Here is a 22,893-nt window from a genome sequence, read left to right as displayed (position 1 = left end):
TGATCTCGAAAAATTATTGGGTGCTACCTTCTTTGTCACGGAAGTTATGCCGTCATTACTCTTAATGCTTCATTCACCACCGGTCCCGCTGAGGTGTTCGGTTCCGATGTGGACAGATCACGACGGTACAAGACACCAATCTTAAACACCCTGGAGAATCTCTGCCACTAGTCCGGCCGTGTTATGCCGCTACGATCAACCGACAGATAAGTCTCAGCTTTTAGAGGAGGGTCATCGTACGTCGTCAAATAACACATGGATCACATTCAGCAGCAAAAACAACGAAGATGATACGAACGGTTCGACCAAGACAACTTTGAAGAATTCAAGGGTTTCTTGTCTTGTTTTCCCGCTGCGGAATGCGGATACGGGCATTCTTGAGGGACCTAGTGTTCCGTTGAAACACAGAAAGGAGAAGGACGGGAACCAGGTGATCGTCCCCTCGTACCGGATTTGGGTTCGCGTAGGTACCCCTTGCTTCAAATCTTGGGTCATCAGTTACATGCCTACACTAGTAGAACCCCTGACTTTGGGGCTGTTTTTGGATCTGGTCCCTTTCTAGAAGAAGAAATAAAAGAATCGTCATCCATTGAGCCCCTCTAGACAGACCTTTTCTGTACATACCTGGTTTAAAAAAAAGTTCGTGTCACGTCCAGATTGAGAACCTCGGTACACTGCGATACAAAGCCCCCAATCGCACGGGGCTCTTTTGTGCGTCACCACATATGTACACCACACTAGTGTACAGATCTAGCCGCGCTTCTGCTGCGCGACAGTGGCAAAGACAAAGCCTCGGGAAGAATAACCTTGAGACCACCCAAAACATCTTTGGGCGGTTCCAGTTTGGCGCTGAGGGGCTCGTGAATTGCACCCCTGTCTATCCTGAGACGGGAACTCGAGGCCTATGGTAGCATGCTGACAAGGGGCTTCCGAGGGTTTTCTCTTACAAATGTTTCGAACATTCTTGTTTTTGTCGTCGTTGAGTAGATGCTCGATTCGTTAATGGAATGGAGAATGAGAAGGAAGGAATAACAAGGAGAAACAAGAAACGAAATGAAGAGTACGGCGTTTTGTTTCAAGTTGTGTTCCTATTCCTCAAGCGCCCGAACAAGCCACCGGGCCAGACCCGTGAATTAATTCGGCGCGGCCACCTTCGCATCACATTTGAGGATGAAATACTACATGGCAAAGAATCTCAAACCCTTTGGGCGCGCGTCACAGTTGGCGTTGGTTTGCGAATTCTTGTGTGCCTACCAACTGGTGTATGAGCCAGCTGTGCGAGCCTTTTGCTGACCCAAAAGATATGACCATTAAGACTCAATGTGCAGTGATGGAGCTTCACACAATGGGAACAGTATTAAGTTTTGGCTTTCATTCATTCATTTCTCGCTCGCTCAAACGTTTTGTCTACCGCAAAGCGAACCAAAAAACCTTCAAACATGGCATGCTAAGTTAGCAAAATCCCTTTACCTGTCCACTCGTTTTGATATATTTTAGTTCTCAGCAGGGCGGATCTCAAGTTCCTGGCCCTCGAAGATGGGGAGCTCTGACTCGACATCCTGCCATGTCTTGGAGCCCTCAACGAGCGCCTTGATGGCATCAACAATCTTCTCCTCCTCAGCACGGACCTGCCGTGTGCTGTCGCGCTCACGGAGGGTGAAGGTACCATCCTGAAGAGTCTGGAAATCGATAGTAAGGCCGAAGGGGGTACCGAGCTCATCGTTTCTGGCGTAGCGACGGCCAATGGAGGCAGACGAGTCATCCACACGGCTGGAGATACCGACAGAGCGGAGTTTCTGGGAAAGCCTGCGGACGTGAGGAGCGAATTCGGCCTTGCTGGAGATAGGAACGATAAGGACCTTGACAGGAGCGACGGCGGGGGGGAAGGATATGACCTGGAAGGGTTTGGTTAGCAAATGTTGCCAAGTAAAGCTTGAACATGTCACTTACACCGCGGGCCTCATCACCCTCGCGAACCCAGTAGTTGTGCTCGAGGAGAGAGTAGAGGATACGGCCGATACCGAACGAGGGCTCGATAACGTTGGGGGTGTACTCGCGGATGTTGATGGTGTGCTTCTTCCACTCAATGGCAAGCAGGTCCTTGCTAACCTCAACCTTGCCATCACCAACACCGGGAACGTCAACGACGATCTTGCCGTTGGTCTTGAGCTCCTCGGCGAGCTTAGCAAGCTCCTCCTGAGGAAGAGCAAGGATAGCAGCCTCAACGGTCTTGGCGTCCTTTCTGAAGGTAGGACCAAACTTCTTGCTGTTGATCTCGGGCTCCCACTTCTCCACGATCTCGGGGGTCTCGAGAGTCTCGCGCACAACGAGGGGCGCACCAGTCCTCTTGGCGTGTACAGTCAAATCGTAGGCACTACGGTCAGCGCAGCCAACGCACTCAACCCAGCCGGACGAGGTAAGAAGTTCAGCATCCCAGCAGTCGCAAGCATAGTGAGCCATCTCGTTGCTCATGTGCTGACGGAAGCGAATCTTGGACTGATCGATACCAATCTTCTGGAGGAAGAGGTGAATGCGAGCAAGGAAGTAACCAAGAGTCTCGTTGTCAACGATCTTCTGCTTGACAGCCTCGCCAATGGTCATCTTGGTGACAGTGGTCTGGCCAGAGAGCTGGACGTTGCGGTCGAGAAGGGCAAGCTCGATGTCCGCAACCTCGTGGAACCTTTCGTGCTTCTTGTGGCCGGCGGGGTCAACGAAGTGCTCGATCTCGGCCATCAGGAACTCGCGGACACGGAGAAGACCACCGCGAGGGGCGATCTCGTTACGGTAGGACTTGCCAATGGAAGCAGAAGCGAAGGGCATGTTGCCGGCGTTGTACTCGAGGAGCTTGGCGAAGTTGAGGAATTGGCCCTGGGCGGTCTCGGGGCGCAGGTAGCCGGCAAGGTTGCCGCTGGGGCCAATGGCAGTCTGGAACATGAGGTTGAAGGCCACGGGAGGCTCAGGCTGGACACCGGTGGCGGGGTTCCTCAAGTCGTACTTCTTGATGAGCTCGCCGAGCTGCTCGCCGTTGTAGTTGTCGATCTGGGCGAGGATCTCCTCGTACTCCTTGACGACGGCGTCCTCGAGCTTGACAGCCTCAGTACCCTTGGCCTTCTTCTTCTTGCGCTTGGGGTCCTCCTCCTTGTCCTCCACCTTCTGGCCGCGAGCCTCCTTGTCGCCCTTGAGGCGGGCCTCGAGAACGTCCTCGACGAAGTGGTCGGCGCGCAGAATGTCGCCGTTCTTGGGGTCCTTGCACATCCAGTCGGCGAACTTGTCGACGTGGCCGGAGGTCTTGAGAACATCGTGGGGGGTCATGACGGTGCAGTCGACCTCGAGCATGTCCTCCTCGAGGACAAAGTGCTTGCGCCAGATGTCGATGATGTTGGCCTGGAGGGCACAGCCTGGCGGGCCATAATCGTAGAGGCCAGCAACACCGCCGTAGATATCGAAGGAGGGCGCAAAGAACATGCGGCGGCGCAGCATGGACTCGAGAACGCCCTTGTCAAGGGGCTGGCCCTTAAGGGTGGTGGCCGACGAGGTCATCTTGGTGTTTTGTTTTTTGACGTAGACTTGGAAGCGATGGTGCGAGGTAGAGAGGGAGAAGGATCGGAGCGATGTCGAAGAGATCCGCGGGATGGGCGCCGGGGTCCAAGAAGTTCGACTGGCGACGGCTCGGGTGGATAACGTCGATTTGAAGGCTTGACCAGCAACAGGAGAACGGAGGGAGGCGAGACGGGCAAGAGGTCGCATGAATTGGTCTTGTTACAGTGCTCAAGGGAACCAAGTGAGTCACGGTCGCCCACTGAGGTTTCGTCGAGGCCTTTTCAATTGAAACACGTATTTTAACAATCGCGGGATGATTTTTTTCTTTGGGGGGGTAGAGGGGGGCGCCATGGAGGGGCCGGCACCAACGACCCAGACAACCTAAGCCAAGGGACAGCGGTCCAGATTCCCGCTCTCGAGCCGCCGTCAGTGGCGGCGCGGTACACGACAGAAGGCTCGACTCGCTGGAATCCACCAGCCATATCAGGAAGTGGAACTGCACATGCTACTAGGTGTACACTACCTACCTAACTCCCTTACAGAAAGCGCATTCCGCTGACTAGCGTTTTGTGACTTTTCATCGGCTAGAGGTATTGACATTTGGTTATCAAGAGTCCGTGATACCGCCGTTCTTCATCCCAAAAATTCTGCTTCCGTCCCAACTTACAGCAAGGGACGGGATGGAGTCATCCTGTGCAGGTGACAGTCAGGAAGTACACTGAGGGGTAGCGGTACGTACCTGTTCCCGGCTGAGGCCGTGCGTTAGCTGTTGGGGTACCCTTGTAGCTGCACGCCTTGGCGCCCTTGATGGCTCTGGGCCCAGAAAAAAAGTTGAGAGAAAGTTTACCGGGCCCGTTCAATTCATCCGTTAGGTAGAGGTAGCAACAACTGCCCAGCATCACGTCCAAGTTTGAACTACTACTGGAGGATTGATCCTACCCTACAATTTTAACACCGCGACAACTACTAATCCCACCGCCGTGTTACCACATCGTAGCCGATATGCCGTCCGGTAACAAGGGCAAAAACCGCTCCGGCGGATCGCTGTCGCTCAAGACCTCCAACAAGATTGTCAGAAAGCAATTATACGTCAAGCAAAAGAAGGAGCAGGGAAAGGAACGCCACGAGGAGCGTCACCGCCGGAGGAAGGAGGAGGCCAAGGATCCCAAACTCAGAGAAGAGCGCCTCGCAAACAACCAACCCTTGACCATTGAGAGGAAACGTGTGTGGGATGATGTTGACGACGACAGCCTGGGCGTCGCTGTGGATGTTGCCGAGCTCAAGAGAAGGCGCTTGGAGAAGGAGGAGGCCGAGGCTGCCAGGCTAGCCGATGGAGTTACGGAGGAGGATGAGGAGAAGGACGACGATGCCGATTCTATGTTGGACTCGGACGAGGAGGGCGATGACGACGAAGATGCCGAGGAGCGCATCGAGAGACTCAGACAGGAGCGTGCGCAGAGGAAACCCAGCATCGCTCCTTCGACCACGTCGACAAATCTAGACATGACTCCCGACTCGCTCACACGACAATTCCCCAATCTCTTCAACGAGGAGCCCCCAGTCGACCCCAAGATTCTGGTCACCACCCATTTGAACGGCACCATTCACAAGGAGGCGGAGGACATTGCTGCCATCTTTCCCAACAGCACGTACATCAGACGGAGTGCGCACGCTTATGGACACAAGTATAGTGTTCGCGAGATCGCAAAGTTTGCCAAGAGTGAGTAGCGCACCCAGGTTGGAACTTTGTTGCCCAAGAAAAGATTGCTAATACATGCCTGAATTGTTACAGACCGTGGATACACGATTCTCATGATTGTCGGCGAAGATCTCAAGAAGCCTAGCTCCCTGACCGTCATCCATCTCAACGGCGAAGATGTTGCCCCTGGTCCTTCGTTGACATACACCATCCGCAATTACCTGCCTGGAAAGGCTCTCCTTGGCCACGGTAACCCCACAAACCACTACGTAAGCCGTCCATCCTGATTCCCAAGTGCATTAAGTATAGGACATCGAGACTAAGTATCGCAACCAAAAACTACACAGCCCGAGCTTCTCCTCAATGGATTCAAGACCCCTCTCGGTATCCTCGCCGCTAAATCCATGCACACCATGTTCCCTCCCAGGCCCGAGCTTTCGGGTCGCCAGGTCGTGACACTGCACAACCAGCGTGATTACATCTTCTTTCGCCGCCACCGCTACGTCTTCCGCGAGGCCCGCACGACGGAGAAGAACGTGGTTACTGCGGAGGGCAAGGAGATGGAGGGTATGCAGGGTATCCGTGCTGGTTTGCAGGAGATTGGACCCCGTAAGTCTTGATACCGCGGAAAACCATAGTTTTGGCGGATGAACCGAAAGTGGCTGACTTGTTATGATAGGATTCACTCTCAAGCTTCGTAGAGTGGATAAGGGTATCGGTCGGGCTGGCAGCGAAGGAGAGGATGCTTTGAAGTGGGAGTGGAAGGCCAAGATGGAGAAGGTTCGCACGCGCTTCAACCTCTAAGGGGGCTGATCATGATGGTAGTATTGGTGATACCCTTCTTTCAGGATGCCATCATCTCTATTGGCACTGGAGAGTATTTGTCTTATTCAAAGTGTGTATGTGGCGTTATCGGTTCACAAAAGGGTTTGGGAGGAAGGCATGATTCATCAATATCAGGTCACTATGACTGTACTTCAAGACTACCTATTTTCTGTGCATGTACCGCCGGTTTCCTCTCCCTTTCTATAATTTATGACCAGCCTCCTTGGCTTTCTCCTTGAGCATAGCCACTGGATATCTAACCCAGCAACGACAGGTCAGCCATTCTTCTCGGCATCATCGGCAAGAGAAGCTGGAGATGCCGCCGAGTTTGCGGTGATAGTGGGCGATCCAGATGGTGTAGAGGGACGAGCCGAGGATGCCGAGAAGTGAGAAGAGGATGCCCTAGGGGGTTATGGTTTCGACTTGCTTTTGGGTTTGATCTGTTGCTGAACCAGGTACGGTTTCGGTTGAAGGAGGTAAAAGGTAGGGTATCATAATGACTGACTATCCACACCCCGCACACAAGCTGGGACCAAAGCCAACATCGCTCTCTCGGGTAAGACGGAGTGGTAGAGAACGTGATTCGTCACGCCACGGTTGGCGTGAGCAAGATCCAAGCGAGCTGGTAGAAGGTTACAGAATTAAAAGGTATTAGCCAATTAGGGAGGATCACATCGAGGGACATGGCCACGCTGAGGGGAGTGTCTCGGGGAGAGATGGAGCGAGGACGAAGAGCGAGAGGGGAGGTCGTGATAGGAGGGAGAGGGTCAGGTAGGTGGTGAGGAAGTGGAAGGTTGCGAAGGAGAGCTGGGTGAATTGGAAGGATGGGGTGGAGAAATGGACTGAATTGTGAAAACCTGGGTTGGTTCGGTTGTTAGTAAGGGACTGTTGGGAGAGGAGAGCAGGGAAAGATGAACAATCAATATTGAGACTATGATGTTGACCGCCATTCAGATGAAGGCGGGTGCGGGAGAGTTTTCTCTAGATGGTCGATGTGTTTGGTTTTCCTATTTAGAAAGCAAGAGGCTTTAATCTTATTTATCGATCTTTATCAACTTTGAGGTCTCCCGGTATCTTGGGCTTTTCGAGATGAAAGCTGTCATTTCCGATTCGGGTGTTTATCTCGCTGGTTCTGATTGAACTAGCTCACTCTGAGGGTGACGATGCGCTTGTGGCCGTGTTATCTTGATCTCCTAACATCTCGTTCGTCAAGTGTTCCGGTATTCTTGCTAGGGAAATGTTGAAGTTAAAAATTAGGTGACGGGCAATAGTATGATGCTAGACCGAGACGGTAGCTCTTTCTTCGGATAACGCGGGTATCAGGGTCACATCGATCAGTTACCAATCGGCTATAACATGAGTGTGAAATCAATATATATGGAAGAAAATGTCAAGCCCTCACGGAAGAGGAAAAGAAGATCACATCGACCACGGGTCTCTGTGTAAGACAAGATCCGATAAACAGGACCCAAGTACACAAGCCTTTCCAAAACATCTCGTATGTCTAGACTACTTCAACATATTCTGGGGCCCTCGGCATTAGCAATGATTTTGGTGCTGCATCCGAAACTGTTTCTGTCTCGGCTTTAGAGAGTTTCCTTCCGTGGATGAACCAGAGTGTCCAGTGTGCCAAGACGAGGAGATAGCCATCATATCCATCGCTCAGTGAAATTTCGGCTCAAGTGACACTGGGTCAAGTTCGTACATGAAAATGCAACACGGTTCAGCACAGCTTCGAGCGACTTGACGTCTCGATCCGCGATGACCAGCATACAGGCCGATACATGTGCCAATGTGGAGGTGGGTGTGGTATCCTGGCTGCAGTGCAGGCCGTTGAGAATGATGCGCCTCGCATGAAGCTAGTGGAAAATCTCGTTTACGGCGGAAAAGTGCTCAGACAGAAAGAAAACGGTTTCTTCAGGAAAGAAGGCGTGTGTTTGCTGGCATTGATTGGGTCTTCCATTGTCTCGTTCATAGTGGCCAAAGGGATGAAGACCAGATGGATATGTAGGAGGAAGGCCAAGGGTTAGGTTATCATTTGTAGAATGGCCGTTATGACGCACTGCAGACCTCCACCAGGAGAGCGGAGAACCCTAAACTTTACACTACACTAACGTGGAGATGGTGTATGGGGAAATCGGCGGCCAGTGGACTTTTATGCGGGGCAGGAATGGAATTTCAACCGCGCCTATCAGGAACACAGAAGTTGGGTACGTATTCCCATGCTTTTTCCACTTCAAGCTGTCGAGTCATTGAATTAATTCAACCTGCAGTTGGGCTATGCCCCCGTGGGGACTCGGGGGCATATCGTTATTTAAAGCCCGAGTGGTGGTGATAACCAAGTTTCAGTTCAGGGGCAGCACCGCAATCGTCCCAAGTCCCAGAACAAACCGGGCAGAAACCTTGGACTGCCCGTCGTTGAAGTGTGGCAGTGACATCCTCCCGCGGATCTTTGCCCGTAGCGTCAGGCAACTTTCAGGGCTGTACAGGCATGTTTACTTTGCTTCCATTGGTAGCAAGTCAAAATTGAATTCTCTAGAAGAGAACGGAACCCAAACCACAAAATCAAAACACAAAAGTGGCAAACCCCAACCTTCCATTGCTTCTCTTCTCCCATAAAATTATCATCATCATCACTCTCTTTCTCACGGGTTACGCACCCTCTTATCCCCAGCCGAGGTGGTATACCGGTGCGCATACCGAATCGGTGCACCGAGTCTTGGGTGTCCGGAGGGCCAGGGTCCGCCAGGGATTAATGCGACCATTACCATTACGACAATTACGAGAGCTTGACTTTCTTCCACCACATTCATGCCAACTTGGTTGTGTCACTGTCACGCCGTTGTCACTCGTTTGCTCCTCGTTTCTTCAACCTGCGTTTCTTCTCAGTTCCGCCCTCATCATTCGCATGGCGCGTTCAGTCCGTGACTACTACTCTCGACCCTTTCGAAGACTAAAACAGGCGCCACATCCTCGAGGTTTTGTCAAGTAACTTACACGATACCCTCGCGCGTCTATGCGCTCTGCATATTTCACTGCACCTTTTATGTATGTGGTTGCCCAAGACACATGTCTCCAATGACGCGGTGCGAGTCTATCACAGATTCAGTTACTTACAAACGGGAGAAGGAATGTAGCCATTTAGAAAGGGAAAAAAAATAACCTGACATAATAATAATAAACCCAGCCATCGGGCGTACGCATACGCCTCCACGCGAACTCCCGGGTGGCTCATAAGGAAGGGTGCACCGCATCCAGCCACTTTGCCATCAGACCTCGTTTTCTTCGGGTATACAGAGGCGGCAAGAACCAAATAATGACTTTCGCAACACAAGAGTCAACCAGCCCGTACAACGGCGGTGAGTCCAGTTTCCAATGATGGAACTCACTGCTTGTCTTTCATTTGTTTGATTTTTATGCTAACTCATCTTCGTCTTGTTAGCATTTACGCCTATTTCACCCAGCTCTCAACAGGAGAGCCCTTTCGAGGTCAACGAAATTTGGCGTGATGCTCCTGTGTTCACCGGCACTACAAAGTTTGATCCTCTGCCTGATGTAAAGAACATCATGGTGACAGGAGGCGCTGGTTTCATGTAAGACTTACCCTACCCACGATTACCGACCCCTGTCTAGCATGAATCCGCCTGTCTTGTTTTCTTATCCGTACCTTTGGTTAACAGAGTTGGTATGTCAGAGCATGTTGGGTTGTCAGACACTTGGTATTGACGTATCCAGAAGCCTACAATGTCGTCTCATTCGACAAGTTAGACTACTGCGCATCGCTCAACAACACCAGGGTACTAGAACATGAGCCGAACTTCTCGTTTTACAGAGGCGACATTACGAATCCTTCCGAGGTCATGGACTGTCTGGAGCGATATAATATCGACACCATCTTTCACTTTGCCGCTCAATCACATGTCGATCTGAGTTTTGGAAATCCGTTCGGTTTCACTCATACCAATGTTTACGGTACCCATGTTCTGCTCGAGAGCGCCCGAAAAGCGGGCATCAAGCGCTTCATCCACGTGTCTACCGATGAAGTATATGGCGAGGTAAAGGATGATGAAGATGATCTTCTGGAGACGAGCATTCTGGCACCCACTAACCCCTATGCGGCCAGCAAAGCTGCTGCCGAGATGCTGGTGAACTCTTACGAGAAGAGCTTTAAACTACCCGTCATTATAGTGAGGAGCAACAATGTCTATGGCCCTCACCAGTACCCGGAGAGTGAGTTTATCCCTTCTTTCCCACCATGTTTGCCTTGCTAATGCCTCTGCCAGAAATCATTCCAAAGTTCACCTGCCTACTCGCCCGAGGAGAGCCCGTCGTCCTTCACGGAGACGGCTCGCCCACTCGTCGTTATCTTTTTGCAGGCGACGCCGCCGACGCGTTCGATACCATTCTGCACAGAGGTCAGCTAGGGGAGATCTATAACGTTGGTTCTTACGATGAAATCAGCAACTTGTCGCTTTGCCACAAACTCCTAGCCGAGATGGAGATTATCCCCTCTCGGTCTCCGTCATCATCACCTCCTTGCAACTATACCACATCCCCGCCCTCATCGTCGCCTATGGGGGCAGAACAAGAAGAGATCCATCGTTGGGTCAAGTACACTCACGACCGACCTTTCAACGATCACCGGTATGCCGTTGACGGTACGAAACTGCGAAAACTAGGTTGGGAGCCGAAGACAACTTTTGAAGAGGGGCTCAGGGTCACTGTGGACTGGTACAGACGGTTTGGGGAAAGGTGGTGGGATGATATTACCAACGTATTGAGGCCCTTCCCTATAACAGCGGGGGGCGGAGACGGGGTACTGGATCAAGAGGTGGCCGAGGTGTGTGACAAGCCCGTCACCTTGGAATCAAGAGAGAATACGGGGGTTAGAAAGTCATCCGATATACTGAAGGAAGCATCGGGTTCGTTCAGGTCACGCCACCAACAATATCAACATCAACATCATCACAAACACCGCACAAGAAAATATCATCACCACACAAGGGAAACGTCGCGAGACAACACGGATTATTATTCTAGCAGGATACCAAGAAGCTGCGCTCTAGCTTCTCCACGCCCACGAGAGCTCGCCTCCAGCACCGGCCTAGTAAGCCCAGGGATCACATTAGATGAGGACGATGGTTTCGACGATGAGGATTCGACATATAACCAACTAACGATCGTTTACGACGACGAGGCACGATCACGAAAGAAGCGCAAGCTTTTAACCGTGGTCGATGATATCACCAAGGATAGCCACAGCTTCAACAAGAAGGCCCGGGGAAATATTACTCAAGAAGGGGGTCGCTGTGCTGAACTGTCGTGGACAGGCTTGACAAGAACGTTGTGAATTTGCTTCTAGACGGGGCTACCGAGGCACGAGAAGAGTTGTTTGAATGGAAATGGCGCAGGGGTAGCACCTATAGAGCAGAAAGGGGTCAGGTACCTTTTGTTGGATCTGGAGTTCTAGAAACCATATATTGTGCCATTCTTTTTGGTGTTTTCTTCTGATACCAGATGGAAGCAATAGGGATCGATACCGGGATGAAAACGGGAAGGTGCTTTGCTGAGCAACGCCGGAGTTTGCGGAAAGAGAACAGCTAGGGATGATGGAAAAAAAACGGGTAGGTCCTGTCTAATAGGCTCGCCATGGTTCAGTTCAATGAATATGAGAGAGAAAAAAAAATAAGAAGAAAAATTCGGGGACGACGGATTGAGGGTCAATTAGTTGATGTGATCTTACACATAGGCTTTTGCCTATACATAGTATGTTGGTTTTCTTGGCCTCTTTTGCACTTATCTCTCGCCCTCCTAGCGAGGAAGCAGACAAGACGAATCTTTTAAACACCTCGATTACCCCATAGGATAGCAGCATGATCTCCTGCTTTCCCCTTTACTATTATAGAACCATGTTCCTCAAAATAGATGCGCTTAGACCACACACACACACACACACACATATCTACACTTTCGCCCAACTCCTATTTTAGGGAATGTATGCTCGCTGCTTAGCCTGTTTATTGATAGAAAGAATAAGGTTGCCATCTCTCGATACGTTATTTGCGGCTCCACCATTAAACCTTTTTTTTTTTTCTTGGTTAACAGATAAAGTATCTATTTTTATTCTATGCATATTCTATTTTTTGATAAAATAGCACACACAAAAAAAAAAAAGGAAACAAAGGATGAAACAAGCAAACATCCACCAACAGAAAAGAAAAAAAAGAAAAAATGGTCCAGACCCAACAACCTGCGAATTTTAATTGCAGTAACGCATTCTCTTTGATCCTTCTTTCTCTCTTGTCCTTCCTTCTTTTTCGTCCCTTGTTTTCGAATTTTGGGGTCCAAATATGTCCGGGCAACCGGTTGGTCGGACCTGTTTTGACAGAGTGTAACAGACTGGCTGGCAGTCGGGTATCTGTCTGACCTATGACGTACGACGGGAATTTGTCCAAAGACGCGGATTGGTTATGGCGTATAAAAACACGTGTGAGGGGGTGGAGGTAAGGGAGGAGGGGAAAATGAAAGACCTGTTGGTGCCAGAAATTGACCGCTAGTTCAAAGTTGTGTTGCAAGCGAGGGTCGGGCCGGTCCCTCTCCCCGTCTGCCTCTCTCTCTCTCTCTCTCTCTGAGTGCTGAGTGAGGGCAGGGAAGTAGGACACGGTCTGGTATCTACGCTATGTATGTAGGTATGTATGTACACAACGAATGCACGCCGCGTGGCAGGAAGGAGTTGCATAGTGATGAATGAGTCTGGAAGGATGGCCGGGATGCATGGAAGGACTGAAGAGAGCATGATGAGGATAATCATGAGTTTAGAAGCATCAGGATTTACAGTCTTGACTTCAGGGGCTTTTCCACAGGAGGAGATGCCTGACATGCGCCTTGCTTGCATTTGTATATTGTACTCCGCCGCCGGATGTTGGGCCGGGCGGACATCGGGGGCCAGACCAAGAACCAACCACCAACAAAGTTCATGACATTGAAGACATGCTGCAGAGCACATGTCCGGAGTCCATAGGTCATAAACCCGAAGGTTCGAACAAACCCTCGCAAGATGGTTCTAAATAAGTAGAAGATCTGTATGGGGCCCGATTTGTTGGTACTACATACATATGCAGTACGTAGTGTAGTCGTAACTGACGCCAGGTACGGGGGTACCGGCGGAACACTTCAATGTTCGAAAATAAACATTTTTCTGTCTCTTGAGAACTCTCCACCCACATGGCACCAAACGTGTGCCTCCATACAAAGTGGGGAACGTCAAGGGGCCCCGAGTCCAGCGCACCGGGTTCGGTTTCGTCCCAATCAGCTGGTTGTTAGTGATTTATGGCTTAGGCCGAGACGATGTGTCTCGGGGGTATGCCCGTCCGCGGCGGCTGCCACTCCTGCTGTTCCCGCAGCTGTATTGTGGTACATACTGTGTATAGGTAGGCATGGTCTGTTGTGTACGGTGTACGCAGTAGGTAGGCTGTGATATGTGTCGGAGGCACAAACGTACAATTACTATACGTGTACCCAATGGCGATTATGTCACCCTTCGGAGTCTTGTGGGATACGGTCAGAATGAGATGCTGCAGGATTGCATTCCATTGCAGACGGGGAAGCGCACCCAAGAGACGCGATGGGTCTTTTTTTCATTCAGTGGAAAAAGGAAGGGACAGAGTACCCGGAGGTCGGCCCTTTCTCACCACCGCAGTCCATCCATGTCAACGGCACTGCTCCGTCCCTGACCGTCCGTCCACCCATTCCGTTGCGGCTGACTCCACCATCCAGTGCCGGGTCAGGAACTCAAGTATGGGTGTAAGAGCGCGCACGGTCTCTTCGGCATTGGTTCGGTAGGTCTGGCTGAGAGGCTGGGTGTCGGAGAGGACCTCTCGATCCGGCAGCTGGACAAGACGGTCAATGGATAAATATGGCCATGGGACATGGCCCCAGGTGATGCACCTTTTCACCTTGTTGGTGCATCTTGTCGGATCGTGGCTGGGCCGTCGAGTGAAAACACCAAACATGGGGTCCACCTTGAAATGCACTTTGGGTTGTGATGCGACCTGTCCGGCATCCGGGTAAAACAACATGTCAGGCCACTTTCATGATCACTGATCTCTTTTAGGTACCATCAAGGTATCATCCGCTCTGTGAAAGAGTGAAAGCGATTGCTACCGAGGCAGTTTCGCAGCACAATCGGGTTGGTGATGATTCTAATCGAGTCCCCGGCCGCAAGTGGCCATTCGGGGGAAAGCCGGACGGAGAGACTCAATGCCCAGGCCCCATGTGCTTGCTCTCTTCCAACTGGCTACCGGCTGTTGGTTTTACGTGCGAGCATCTGCAGCACCACAACGAGCCGATGCTGTGCCGTACCGTACTTGTACACTACAGTAGGTATGTACATATGTATGTATCCTATCCCATGGGTGTGGACCTCGTTGGCCTTCGTCCCAGCTCATCGTCCTTCTCCGCTCTCATCGTCAGGGACGGGACGAGAGACGGATGGGATCCAACCTGACGGAATGGATCGATCACGACACGGGCAAATTGGAAGTGCAGTTTTCAAACCTCTAGTGGCAGCCAGTCCCAGTGGGACGGTGCCACTGTACCTTGAAGGAGACTAAAGGCGACCCTAAGGGGCACTAGCTACAAGTGCGCTAGCTCATCGTCCACCCTCACTTTATTAAATGCGGGCCTAGAGCCAGACGCCAGAGACTCTGGGGGTTGGGTTTGCTCTCGGTTAACAGTCCCGGTCGCCTCTCTTCTCCCTCTTCACTGTCTTTGTCTGTCGTTGGTCTATTCTTAAGTCCTTCTTCACTTTTTGCCCCGTCCTGGCTCCAGCCAGTCCCGTCCCGTGCTGGTGTTACCCGTCCTCTCCGTCTGGCCTCCTCATCTGGCCGTCTCCTATTTGGCTCCGACTGGAGGTCTGGAATGACTCGGGATCTTCTCCATCCCACTTCACCTCCTACCGACTATCTCCTCCTGCTCCTCGCTTCCTCTTGTCTGGGTTTTCTTTTTCTTGTTCGGTTTCCCCAACCCTTGTGTGTTTGTCCCATCCACACCTTCGTTTGATCAAGCAACCACTGTATGGGGGGGACGAAAACGACCACAACACTGCCGCTTTTTCACTTTACGCTGCCTCTGATGCAGTTCTTCAGCTAGTTCGCGACTTCAGCAATATTCGCCAACGAATCTAATGGATAAAAGACGGCAACGAGCAAACACGCCCAGCAGAATTATCAGGCACTCACTAGAACGATAGGACCAACAACGGCAAAAACAAAAAGAAGAAAAAAATGCCACGAAATCAGAGAGCCTCTCCCGGCCCCAACGGAGCCCCAAGTCCTATACCTTTGGCTGGGAGTGTGAATGGTCCTGCGGCAGTAGGTCAGCAAGCAGGAAGTCAAAGCCCGTCAGGAGACGCTCCGATAATAATGGACAATCCCGCCATTGCTCAGCTCGAGGTAGACGACGAAAACGAAGACACGGTATCCATATACACCATGGATGCCTACCCCAATATGACGGCTGCGTACCAAGTCGATCGTCCTCATCACCCTGGCTCTGGCTCTGCGCATGATGATGCCACAATGTGCGTTCAATGATCTTTGCCCAAATGACGTCTGTATCTGTAATAGCAGAGGCGTACTCACAGTCTGCTTTTTCGTCTTCCAGTGACTCGGCGCGAACATTATACGCCGAAGATGTCGACTACACCACCGAGCACGATCGGACCTACTGTGGCGACTACTTCATGCCAGTTGACCAGACCGAGCAAACGCGCCAATATGTAGCTCACCAAGTGTACCTCAAGCTGTTCAACCTCGAGCTGACCACGGTACCGTTGCACAACCCTAGCTACATTCTCGACATCGGCACGGGCATCGGTGAATGGGCGATAGGAATGGCGGAAAAGTATCCGCGGTGCGAGGTGTTCGGAACCGATATTGCGCCTATCCAGCCAACCCATCAGGTCCCCTTCAACGTCGAGTTTCACATCGAGAACGCCGAGGACGAGTGGATTCGCCCAGCTGACGCAGTCGATTTGGTCCATTTCCGGAACATGGAAGGCGCCTTTTCAGACTGGCGCTACATCTACCAGCAGGCGTACAACTGCCTCAAACCCGGCGGCTGGATCGAAGTTATCGACTACGACGACCACTTCACCTCCGAGAACTTCCTATCCTACTTCGCGCCAGACTCACCCGCACACCTGTTGGCCAAAGGGGTTTTGGAAGCCGCGCGAGTGGCGGGGCGGCCGCGCGGGATTGACCACATGAGCAAGGAACTCCTCGAGGAACTCGGGTACGTAGACGTCAAGGAAACCGTGTACGACATGGGAGTCGGTTCCCGCGAAAACAGCAGCTACGGGAGCTTTTATCTGTTCACGGTCGTCACGGGCCTGGAGGCATGCTGCTTGCGCTCTCTGACCAAGTTTCTGGGTTGGGATCCCAAGGTGGTGCGGGACATGTGTAAGCAGACTGCCCTGGAGACGAGGGCGATTGCCGAGGACACCTCGAGGACGGGCAAATTTGTGGTCAAGCTCCGGGTCATGGTTGCCAGGAAACCAACGGCGCAGGAGCAGTGGCTGGCCAGGGGCACAGTAGTACCAACGGAGTCTGACTGCGGGACGCTTCGGGATGGAGACCAGAGCACGATTCGGTCGGTGAAGACGGTGAAGACAGCTATATCGGACGCGACGGGGCAAGAAGCGCGGCCCGTTTCTCAACGCTCGAAAATCACCGAAGGATGAGATCTAAAGAAACGGATGAGGGTTGATCTCTGCTTGAGCCGGGGAAAACTCCAGGCGAAACCCGGAAAGAGGAGAGCAAATGGACGAAGCAGTGTCTTGAAAGGATGACAGCATGTCGAGCAGAGTAACAGGATGCTTCGTTGTTGCATCCTCTTGGTTATGTAGGTAGATACCCGGGCGTGCGAACCTGTATATGACAGACATGGAAATAACTCTTGCAAATATTCGTGTTGCCCTATAGCTGACATAATTCAACCAATTAGAAAGGAAAAGAGGAATCCCTTCAAGTGCAACCTACCGACATGTCGCATTCGTTCGGTGCATCAAGCTATTGGATATGTGGAAAATATTGCCGAATATATGTATATATATATATATAGTTTTTCAGGTTCATGATGAAGCCACTATAACGAGAATACCGGACGCTAATTCGGAGGAAGGCAGAGCAGCGAGGAATCAAGACGAACAATGGGTTCCATGTTGTGAAGAACAGACAAGCTCCTTTGGTCGTTTCTCCCCATGCTCTATAATGGTGATGTTCCTTCCCGCGTTGTTTGAAGTGATGTGAACTTGCAATCACGGACTGGTGACTGGAGTAGGAATGAAATTAGGACCCTTCTATGGTGCTAAGTAGGCTTAGTATCTGATTCCAGTCGCCTGCCGGTAATCTAAAGCCTGGTGACACCGGTTGACTATGAATTTTTCTAAATCAAGCCCGGCGTGTCAGAACCTCCCAAGTCTCTACTTGTCCGGATCAAGCTCCGACCGGGACTCAGGGTGTTCAAATTATTTTCCACATCCGGGTCTTGCCCCTACGTAACCAACCCACCAGGTAGAAATTGGGGAAAAAGTCGTCCAAAAAAAAAAAAAAAAAAAAAAAAAAAAAGAACATACAGCACCTGGGATTCGCTGGTCGTCACCGACCCAACTACTAGTCAGGCGATATGGAGGCAAGACGGTAGTAGGAGGCGGCACTAAAAAGATTGATATAACTGGGCGGATTACGAGAAAAGTTGACCGTCCTGATATTGCGGCTAGATCTTTTACACGGGTAATGCCCAAGATTGCACTCGATCAGAAGACCATTCCTAATTAGTTCCTAGTCCTCCTCGGCCCAGTTATACCTCTATATATGCAAATAAGAGTGTGGCAAGGGAATCTCTCGCTCTTGTCTTGTTGGATTACGGTTTGATCTATCACGACAAATTGATCATGATGGACCTCCTTTATATACTTGCCTTAAACCTACCTCCTCCATTTGCCTGCATTAGCCTACCTCTTCCCTTCTATCCTGGCATGTTATAACTATGGTGGTTGGCTTGCAACACACTGCCGGCGTAGCCGCCAACACCTTTGTAAACGAGTCGATCAGCTCATAGAGCTGCATACCAGGGCTGCGAAACAAGGTGACAGCGGTGTTGAGAGCGATAAGGCAACCACAGCTCTACTATGTAGGATCAGAAGCAGGCAGCCTCCAAGGACGACATCCAACGCGCTGTCCCTGATCCTGCCGCACTTTAAATTCCTGTGCATGCTCTCCCACCTCGGTGGCGTCAGTTCGGGAAATGTGGTCATGGGCGCCCTGCTCAGGCGATACTGGCAAGGTTGACGCAAATGACGGACAACGCTACATATAGCGGCAGAGAATGGGCATCAGGCGGTTGTTAAGCTACTCAGCCTTGCATCCTAAGAGACAGGCTTGGAGGACAACTTGTTATCGGGTGGGCCTATCCCACCCTGATTGTGTGGGTCCAGCCCTCACACCCGACCCGGACCCTTTCTACATTCTAGCCTTCCACATTTCTTTTCCTTCTTTGCTCTAGCTTCTCTCCATAACACACACATCTACACATCGTTTTGCCCTCTAGTCCAAGACAGCTACACCTCGATTCAGCCTTGGATGGTACTGGGCAAAACTCCCTTCCAGGTATTTAGGCTGCCCTGGTTTCAGTTTCTCTTCTTCCGTTAAACAACAACAATCAAAAGCCCTTTTTGCGTTGTCGCCTTTTCCAGGCCACCGATAAGCGCTCTATTATGGCGCCCACGCGCAACTCGTACCTAGCGTACAAGCGCGATACCAGCTATCTCATCTATTGGATTGTGCAGACATCCAATTCCATCATCAAGTCTCTAGCAGCGTCCGATAGCCCTGTGAATGGAATCGATGGCGCCCCTATGGTGCCTCTCACCTCGGCCGGGATCACCGTTGCAGGCCTGGTTTCCCTTTCCAAGTTCGTTGGCAAGCATATCGACAGTGTTCCCTCGACTATTCTCGCCCTCTTTCAATCCGTCATCGAGGCAAGAACAGCTACCCATGCCGCTTTTCAGCAGATGACAGCCAGGACTCCGGACCCGGATGTCGAGAAGAGCAATACTTCTCACATGCGCTTCATCAATGCCTTGAAAGAATCGTTTGATGCGCTTGGTGGTCGAAAATGGAAGCCCAATTCCTCGCCCGACGAGTCAGACCTTCTGGCCAACACCGAGCACGTCAAGGAAGAACTCGATCGCTTGCTGGCCAACAAATTCGGTGCTCTTGAGATTCAACGGTCTCCAGAAGCCGACGAAGCCTCTGACCAGGAAGGACCTCAGGAAATCCACAGCAACGTCTTGCGCCAACGGAAACAAACCAAGCCAGGCAAAGGCAAGAAGGGCAAAAAGGGGAAAGCCAAGAAGAGTTCAAAGCCCAAAACTGCGCCCGCCAAGGAAGACTCGGAATCTCTCGAAGGTGTACCACTGGAGAGCTACCGCATCATTCAAGATCAAGATGGTATTGTTACGGACTACCTTATGGCTGTTTACGATCTTATCAAGGAATGCATGACCCTCCGAAACTACTTGCAAGGCATCTGGCGCGAGGTGGCCTATGACGGGCTCAATAGCGCAGTAGCGGGTGCCCTTTCTAATATGGCCATCGCCATGGTTCAGCGCTCTGCATCCGAGATGTTTGTCGATTCCCCGACCATGACTCCTATGAGACCGTTATGAATACAATTACCCGTGGGAATGTGGAGAAGGCGCAGGGCATGTTCCACGTCTTTCTAATGTTCTTTGAGCCAGGTAGCGATACCCCACAGAGAAAGGAAGAACAGGAGGTGGATATCAAGGAGCAGTTCCTGATTAATGCCTACCACGATCTTCTTGATTTCGTTACCGATTTCCAAAAGACGCGAACGGGCAAGCCGACGAAGCGGATGCTGGAAGAGATCAGGAACTGGGATCCCAACTTTGACCTGAGGCACGCTACGAAGGAAGAGCGTATCAGATGGCGTCGCTCATATACCATCAACTGGCTCTATGACCTGGTCAATGTCTTTTCTTCCATTGTAGTTCAGCGCAACACTTTACGGGGCGAGAAGCACGTATATGAAAAGGTTGACTGGTCTCCAACGGGCCCATGGGCCCAGCATCGGCGACTGTTTGGGCTAAATGAGTTTGCTGGTTTCGTAACCTCTCTTGCTATGCAGAAGCCTGGCACTGATGTCCGAAACCGGATTCTTCCCCATCATGTCTTCCAACTGCAATGCATCGTCGATTCGCTGACCGTGACCAGGGGCTGGTCACATCACCTCCTCAAGGGACATGTTGTCGTTGCACCGCCGCCCAGCTATAGGTTCCGTCCCCGTCGCGATGTCGACTTTTTCTTGGATCGCGAGGTTACGCGGGATGGTCGAGGCATTCTTCAAGCATTCGACGTTCTAGAGCAGCTCTTTGAGAGAGATGGCGCACTGCACGGAGATATGAGGCGGCATGCGGCTAATAACGAAATTCTCGAGGGATTTCATCTTGACTATATGAATTGGCTCGGCGAATCCAAGTACATGCATGGTCTCAATACCATCCCTCCTTCTCGCTTTTCTCACACCAATGCTAACGGGCTGTGGGAGTACTCGCCCTTCCTTTGCGGTACCGGTCTCGAAGAAGGTCTGGAGTTAGCGTATATATCCGGAATGACGATCTGGGATCGCCTCCCTGAGCCCATGATGCTGCTACACTTGCACAACATGTTAGTTCAAGAAGGCTACATCGAGAAGCCAGTCGGCCTATTTGCAACTTTACAGGAGCTTTTCCCACAGTGTTTCTTTCCCGACGGAAAGCCGCCTGTTGCGAACTATGATAAGGCGTTGCAAACAATGGTGGACAACCGTGGCTCCCCAAGGGAAAGGCAACAAGTAAGAAGGGTTGCTACCTCGGCAGCAGACATCCATGGGATCTTGAACCCCAAAGTCAATGACTTTCTCCGGAAAAAATCCACTCTGGTTATCTTACGCGAAGCGGGTTGGAACATCGACCGCATTCCCGATGCCGATGTCTCTTTCCCCTCGGTGCTGGGCATGCTCGCATCACCCAGGCAAAGCACATTACTGATCCTGTTACGGGCAAGAAACGGATTGAGGAAACAGAAATCACCAAGAGGGCCAAAGCCAAGGGCATGAGCGAGGAAAACATGTTCAACATGGCGAAAACGATCGAGGTTTTACGGGCCACGAAAATGAAGGCTAACGAGATCCCCGCCGAGCGGGTCGCCCATGCCATGGAGCCCGGTTACTCCCGCTTCCCTGATCGGTCCGATCCGCGCTCCACGCGTAAGGCGCGCATGGCTGCCGGAGGTGAGTGCGTCGACTTTGCCGACCGCGACATGCTCGATTTCATGAAGCTGGACATCCAATCCGACATCTCGGGCGAGCGTCCGCTGTCGGCCCTGAACTTCCTTTGGGCGACCACGTTCTTCTACACGGTCTTCATGAGGATCGAGGAAGAGCTGGAGAAGAAGAGGAACCCACTTTGGGTGCGCGCGTACAAGGAGGCCCGCGGCCCGCTCGCGAAACAGAAGCGCCTGAGCCTGACGCTATTGGCCATGATTGAGCAAGATGAGGAATGCTTGGAGGTCATGGCTGATATTTTCACGAACCCGCGAGCAGGGTTTTTGCAGTTCATTTACTGGGACGACATCGAGTTCGTGGCTGAGAAGGTAGGAAAAGATCCCCGGCCCCGGCCTAGGTCGGCTGCTTCGGGCGATGTTGGCCCAGATCTGGATCAGTGTTTAGTCATGTAGATGGCTCAGCATGTTCCGAGGTATTCAGGGGGTAAAGAGATATCAGGGCATTAAATTTGTACGAGAACTAGTACTCGTCAAGGCTTCAAAACCGACCGTGGTATCGAGTATCCGGAATATAAGATGGGACATACCTCTCACACATTGGTAGCCAAACTATTCCCTTTGGCGCCAAGTTATGAAGTCACTCCTATTTTGATACTTCTTCATAACTTTACGAAAAGAAACTGCAAACGAAATGCTGATTGAACCAGTAAACGCAGCGCGCCCAGTAGCCGGCTATTTTATTGGGTTGTGGTGAGGTTGATGCAGCGGGCGGAAGAGAAGGAGTTGGGACTTACATAGGATTTTTGTTTGGGCGTGTGGAGTTCCGTTGGTGGGCTTAAAAGGTACGTCTCATTTTATATATTCCGGATATGCACTCCCCACTCTTGGGAATACCCTCGTTCGGCGTTTCTAGTTATTCAAGTCAGTAATTTTATGGCAAAATCCTTCGCTATGTAGGAATGCGAGATGGAGGCTGAGTTGAGGCGACACTGGGGAGTTCGAGTCTCGCCAAACAATCAAACAAAAAGCCCGAAGCGGTGTAAGGAGGTGAACCTGATCAACATGAAAGGGAACGTTTTGGTAACATCATGTCCGTCTTCAATACGAATTGACATGAGCTAGGAAGGGTCAGTTATTATTGGAAACGACAGTTCCAGGCTGGCTTGAGTTTGGTACCGACCGGCGTGTCGGTGCCTTTAGGACGGGCGAGTTGTTAGATTGTCTTGTTATGTAATGCATTCGACGGCGGGAGTGAGATTTCGGTCTTACCCGTCTTCTAGTCCCTTTTCCACGCCCAGGTCTTGGCTTACCCACCCAAAGCGGAACCGAGGCCGTCATCGTATCCTCAGATCTCGTATAGACCCTAGTACAAGTAAAACCTCTAGTGGACAGCGCGATGTAAATCATCGTCAGTTTTCATTCGTGGAGTTTCCAAACATTTTCCATACGATGCCTTTATGCAATGATCAGCTCTTTCCCTCGTCA

At 51.4% G+C, this 22,893-nt stretch overlaps 7 protein-coding genes across 7 annotated transcripts; 4 read left to right on the top strand and 3 right to left on the bottom strand.

Moving 5' to 3' along the window:
* Positions 1-1,350: 1,350 nt before the first annotated feature.
* On the bottom strand, positions 1,351-3,808 carry NEUTE1DRAFT_94965 (glycyl-tRNA synthetase 1; the record flags this gene model as incomplete). Its single annotated transcript, XM_009852873.1, has 2 exons — positions 1,351-1,895; positions 1,951-3,808. 2 exons carry the CDS (start codon positions 3,538-3,540, stop codon positions 1,494-1,496), a joined length of 1,992 nt encoding a protein of 663 aa, XP_009851175.1.
* Positions 3,809-4,519: 711 nt separating this feature from the next.
* NEUTE1DRAFT_122405 (uncharacterized protein) lies at positions 4,520-6,330 on the top strand (the record flags this gene model as incomplete). Its single annotated transcript, XM_009852872.1, has 4 exons — positions 4,520-5,260; positions 5,333-5,508; positions 5,614-5,848; positions 5,919-6,330. The coding sequence occupies 4 exons, from the start codon at positions 4,543-4,545 to the stop codon at positions 6,041-6,043; spliced, it is 1,254 nt and encodes a 417-aa protein (XP_009851174.1).
* A 3,050-nt stretch (positions 6,331-9,380) lies between these two features.
* On the top strand, positions 9,381-10,819 carry NEUTE1DRAFT_122404 (uncharacterized protein; the record flags this gene model as incomplete). The annotated part of the gene is made up of 4 exons (XM_009852871.1): positions 9,381-9,423; positions 9,800-10,294; positions 10,348-10,708; positions 10,744-10,819. The coding sequence occupies 4 exons, from the start codon at positions 9,381-9,383 to the stop codon at positions 10,766-10,768; spliced, it is 924 nt and encodes a 307-aa protein (XP_009851173.1).
* Positions 10,820-13,398: 2,579 nt separating this feature from the next.
* Positions 13,399-14,076, bottom strand: NEUTE1DRAFT_100984 (uncharacterized protein; the record flags this gene model as incomplete). Its single annotated transcript, XM_009852870.1, has 3 exons — positions 13,399-13,467; positions 13,517-13,535; positions 14,012-14,076. The coding sequence occupies 3 exons, from the start codon at positions 14,074-14,076 to the stop codon at positions 13,399-13,401; spliced, it is 153 nt and encodes a 50-aa protein (XP_009851172.1).
* Positions 14,077-15,348: 1,272 nt separating this feature from the next.
* On the top strand, positions 15,349-16,805 carry NEUTE1DRAFT_41271 (uncharacterized protein; the record flags this gene model as incomplete). The annotated part of the gene is made up of 2 exons (XM_009851938.1): positions 15,349-15,644; positions 15,728-16,805. 2 exons carry the CDS (start codon positions 15,349-15,351, stop codon positions 16,803-16,805), a joined length of 1,374 nt encoding a protein of 457 aa, XP_009850240.1.
* Positions 16,806-16,808: 3 nt separating this feature from the next.
* Positions 16,809-17,009, bottom strand: NEUTE1DRAFT_100982 (uncharacterized protein; the record flags this gene model as incomplete). The annotated part of the gene is made up of 1 exon (XM_009852869.1): positions 16,809-17,009. The coding sequence occupies one exon, from the start codon at positions 17,007-17,009 to the stop codon at positions 16,809-16,811; it is 201 nt and encodes a 66-aa protein (XP_009851171.1).
* A 1,971-nt stretch (positions 17,010-18,980) lies between these two features.
* On the top strand, positions 18,981-21,920 carry NEUTE1DRAFT_122401 (uncharacterized protein; the record flags this gene model as incomplete). The annotated part of the gene is made up of 3 exons (XM_009852868.1): positions 18,981-19,754; positions 19,784-21,115; positions 21,157-21,920. The coding sequence occupies 3 exons, from the start codon at positions 18,981-18,983 to the stop codon at positions 21,859-21,861; spliced, it is 2,811 nt and encodes a 936-aa protein (XP_009851170.1).
* Between the last annotated feature and the right edge of the window lie 973 nt (positions 21,921-22,893).

This window comes from Neurospora tetrasperma (assembly GCF_000213175.1).
Source record: "Neurospora tetrasperma FGSC 2508 unplaced genomic scaffold NEUTE1scaffold_3, whole genome shotgun sequence".
Classification (NCBI taxonomy): domain Eukaryota; kingdom Fungi; phylum Ascomycota; class Sordariomycetes; order Sordariales; family Sordariaceae; genus Neurospora; species Neurospora tetrasperma.
This window is presented reverse-complemented; position numbering and strand designations above follow the sequence as displayed.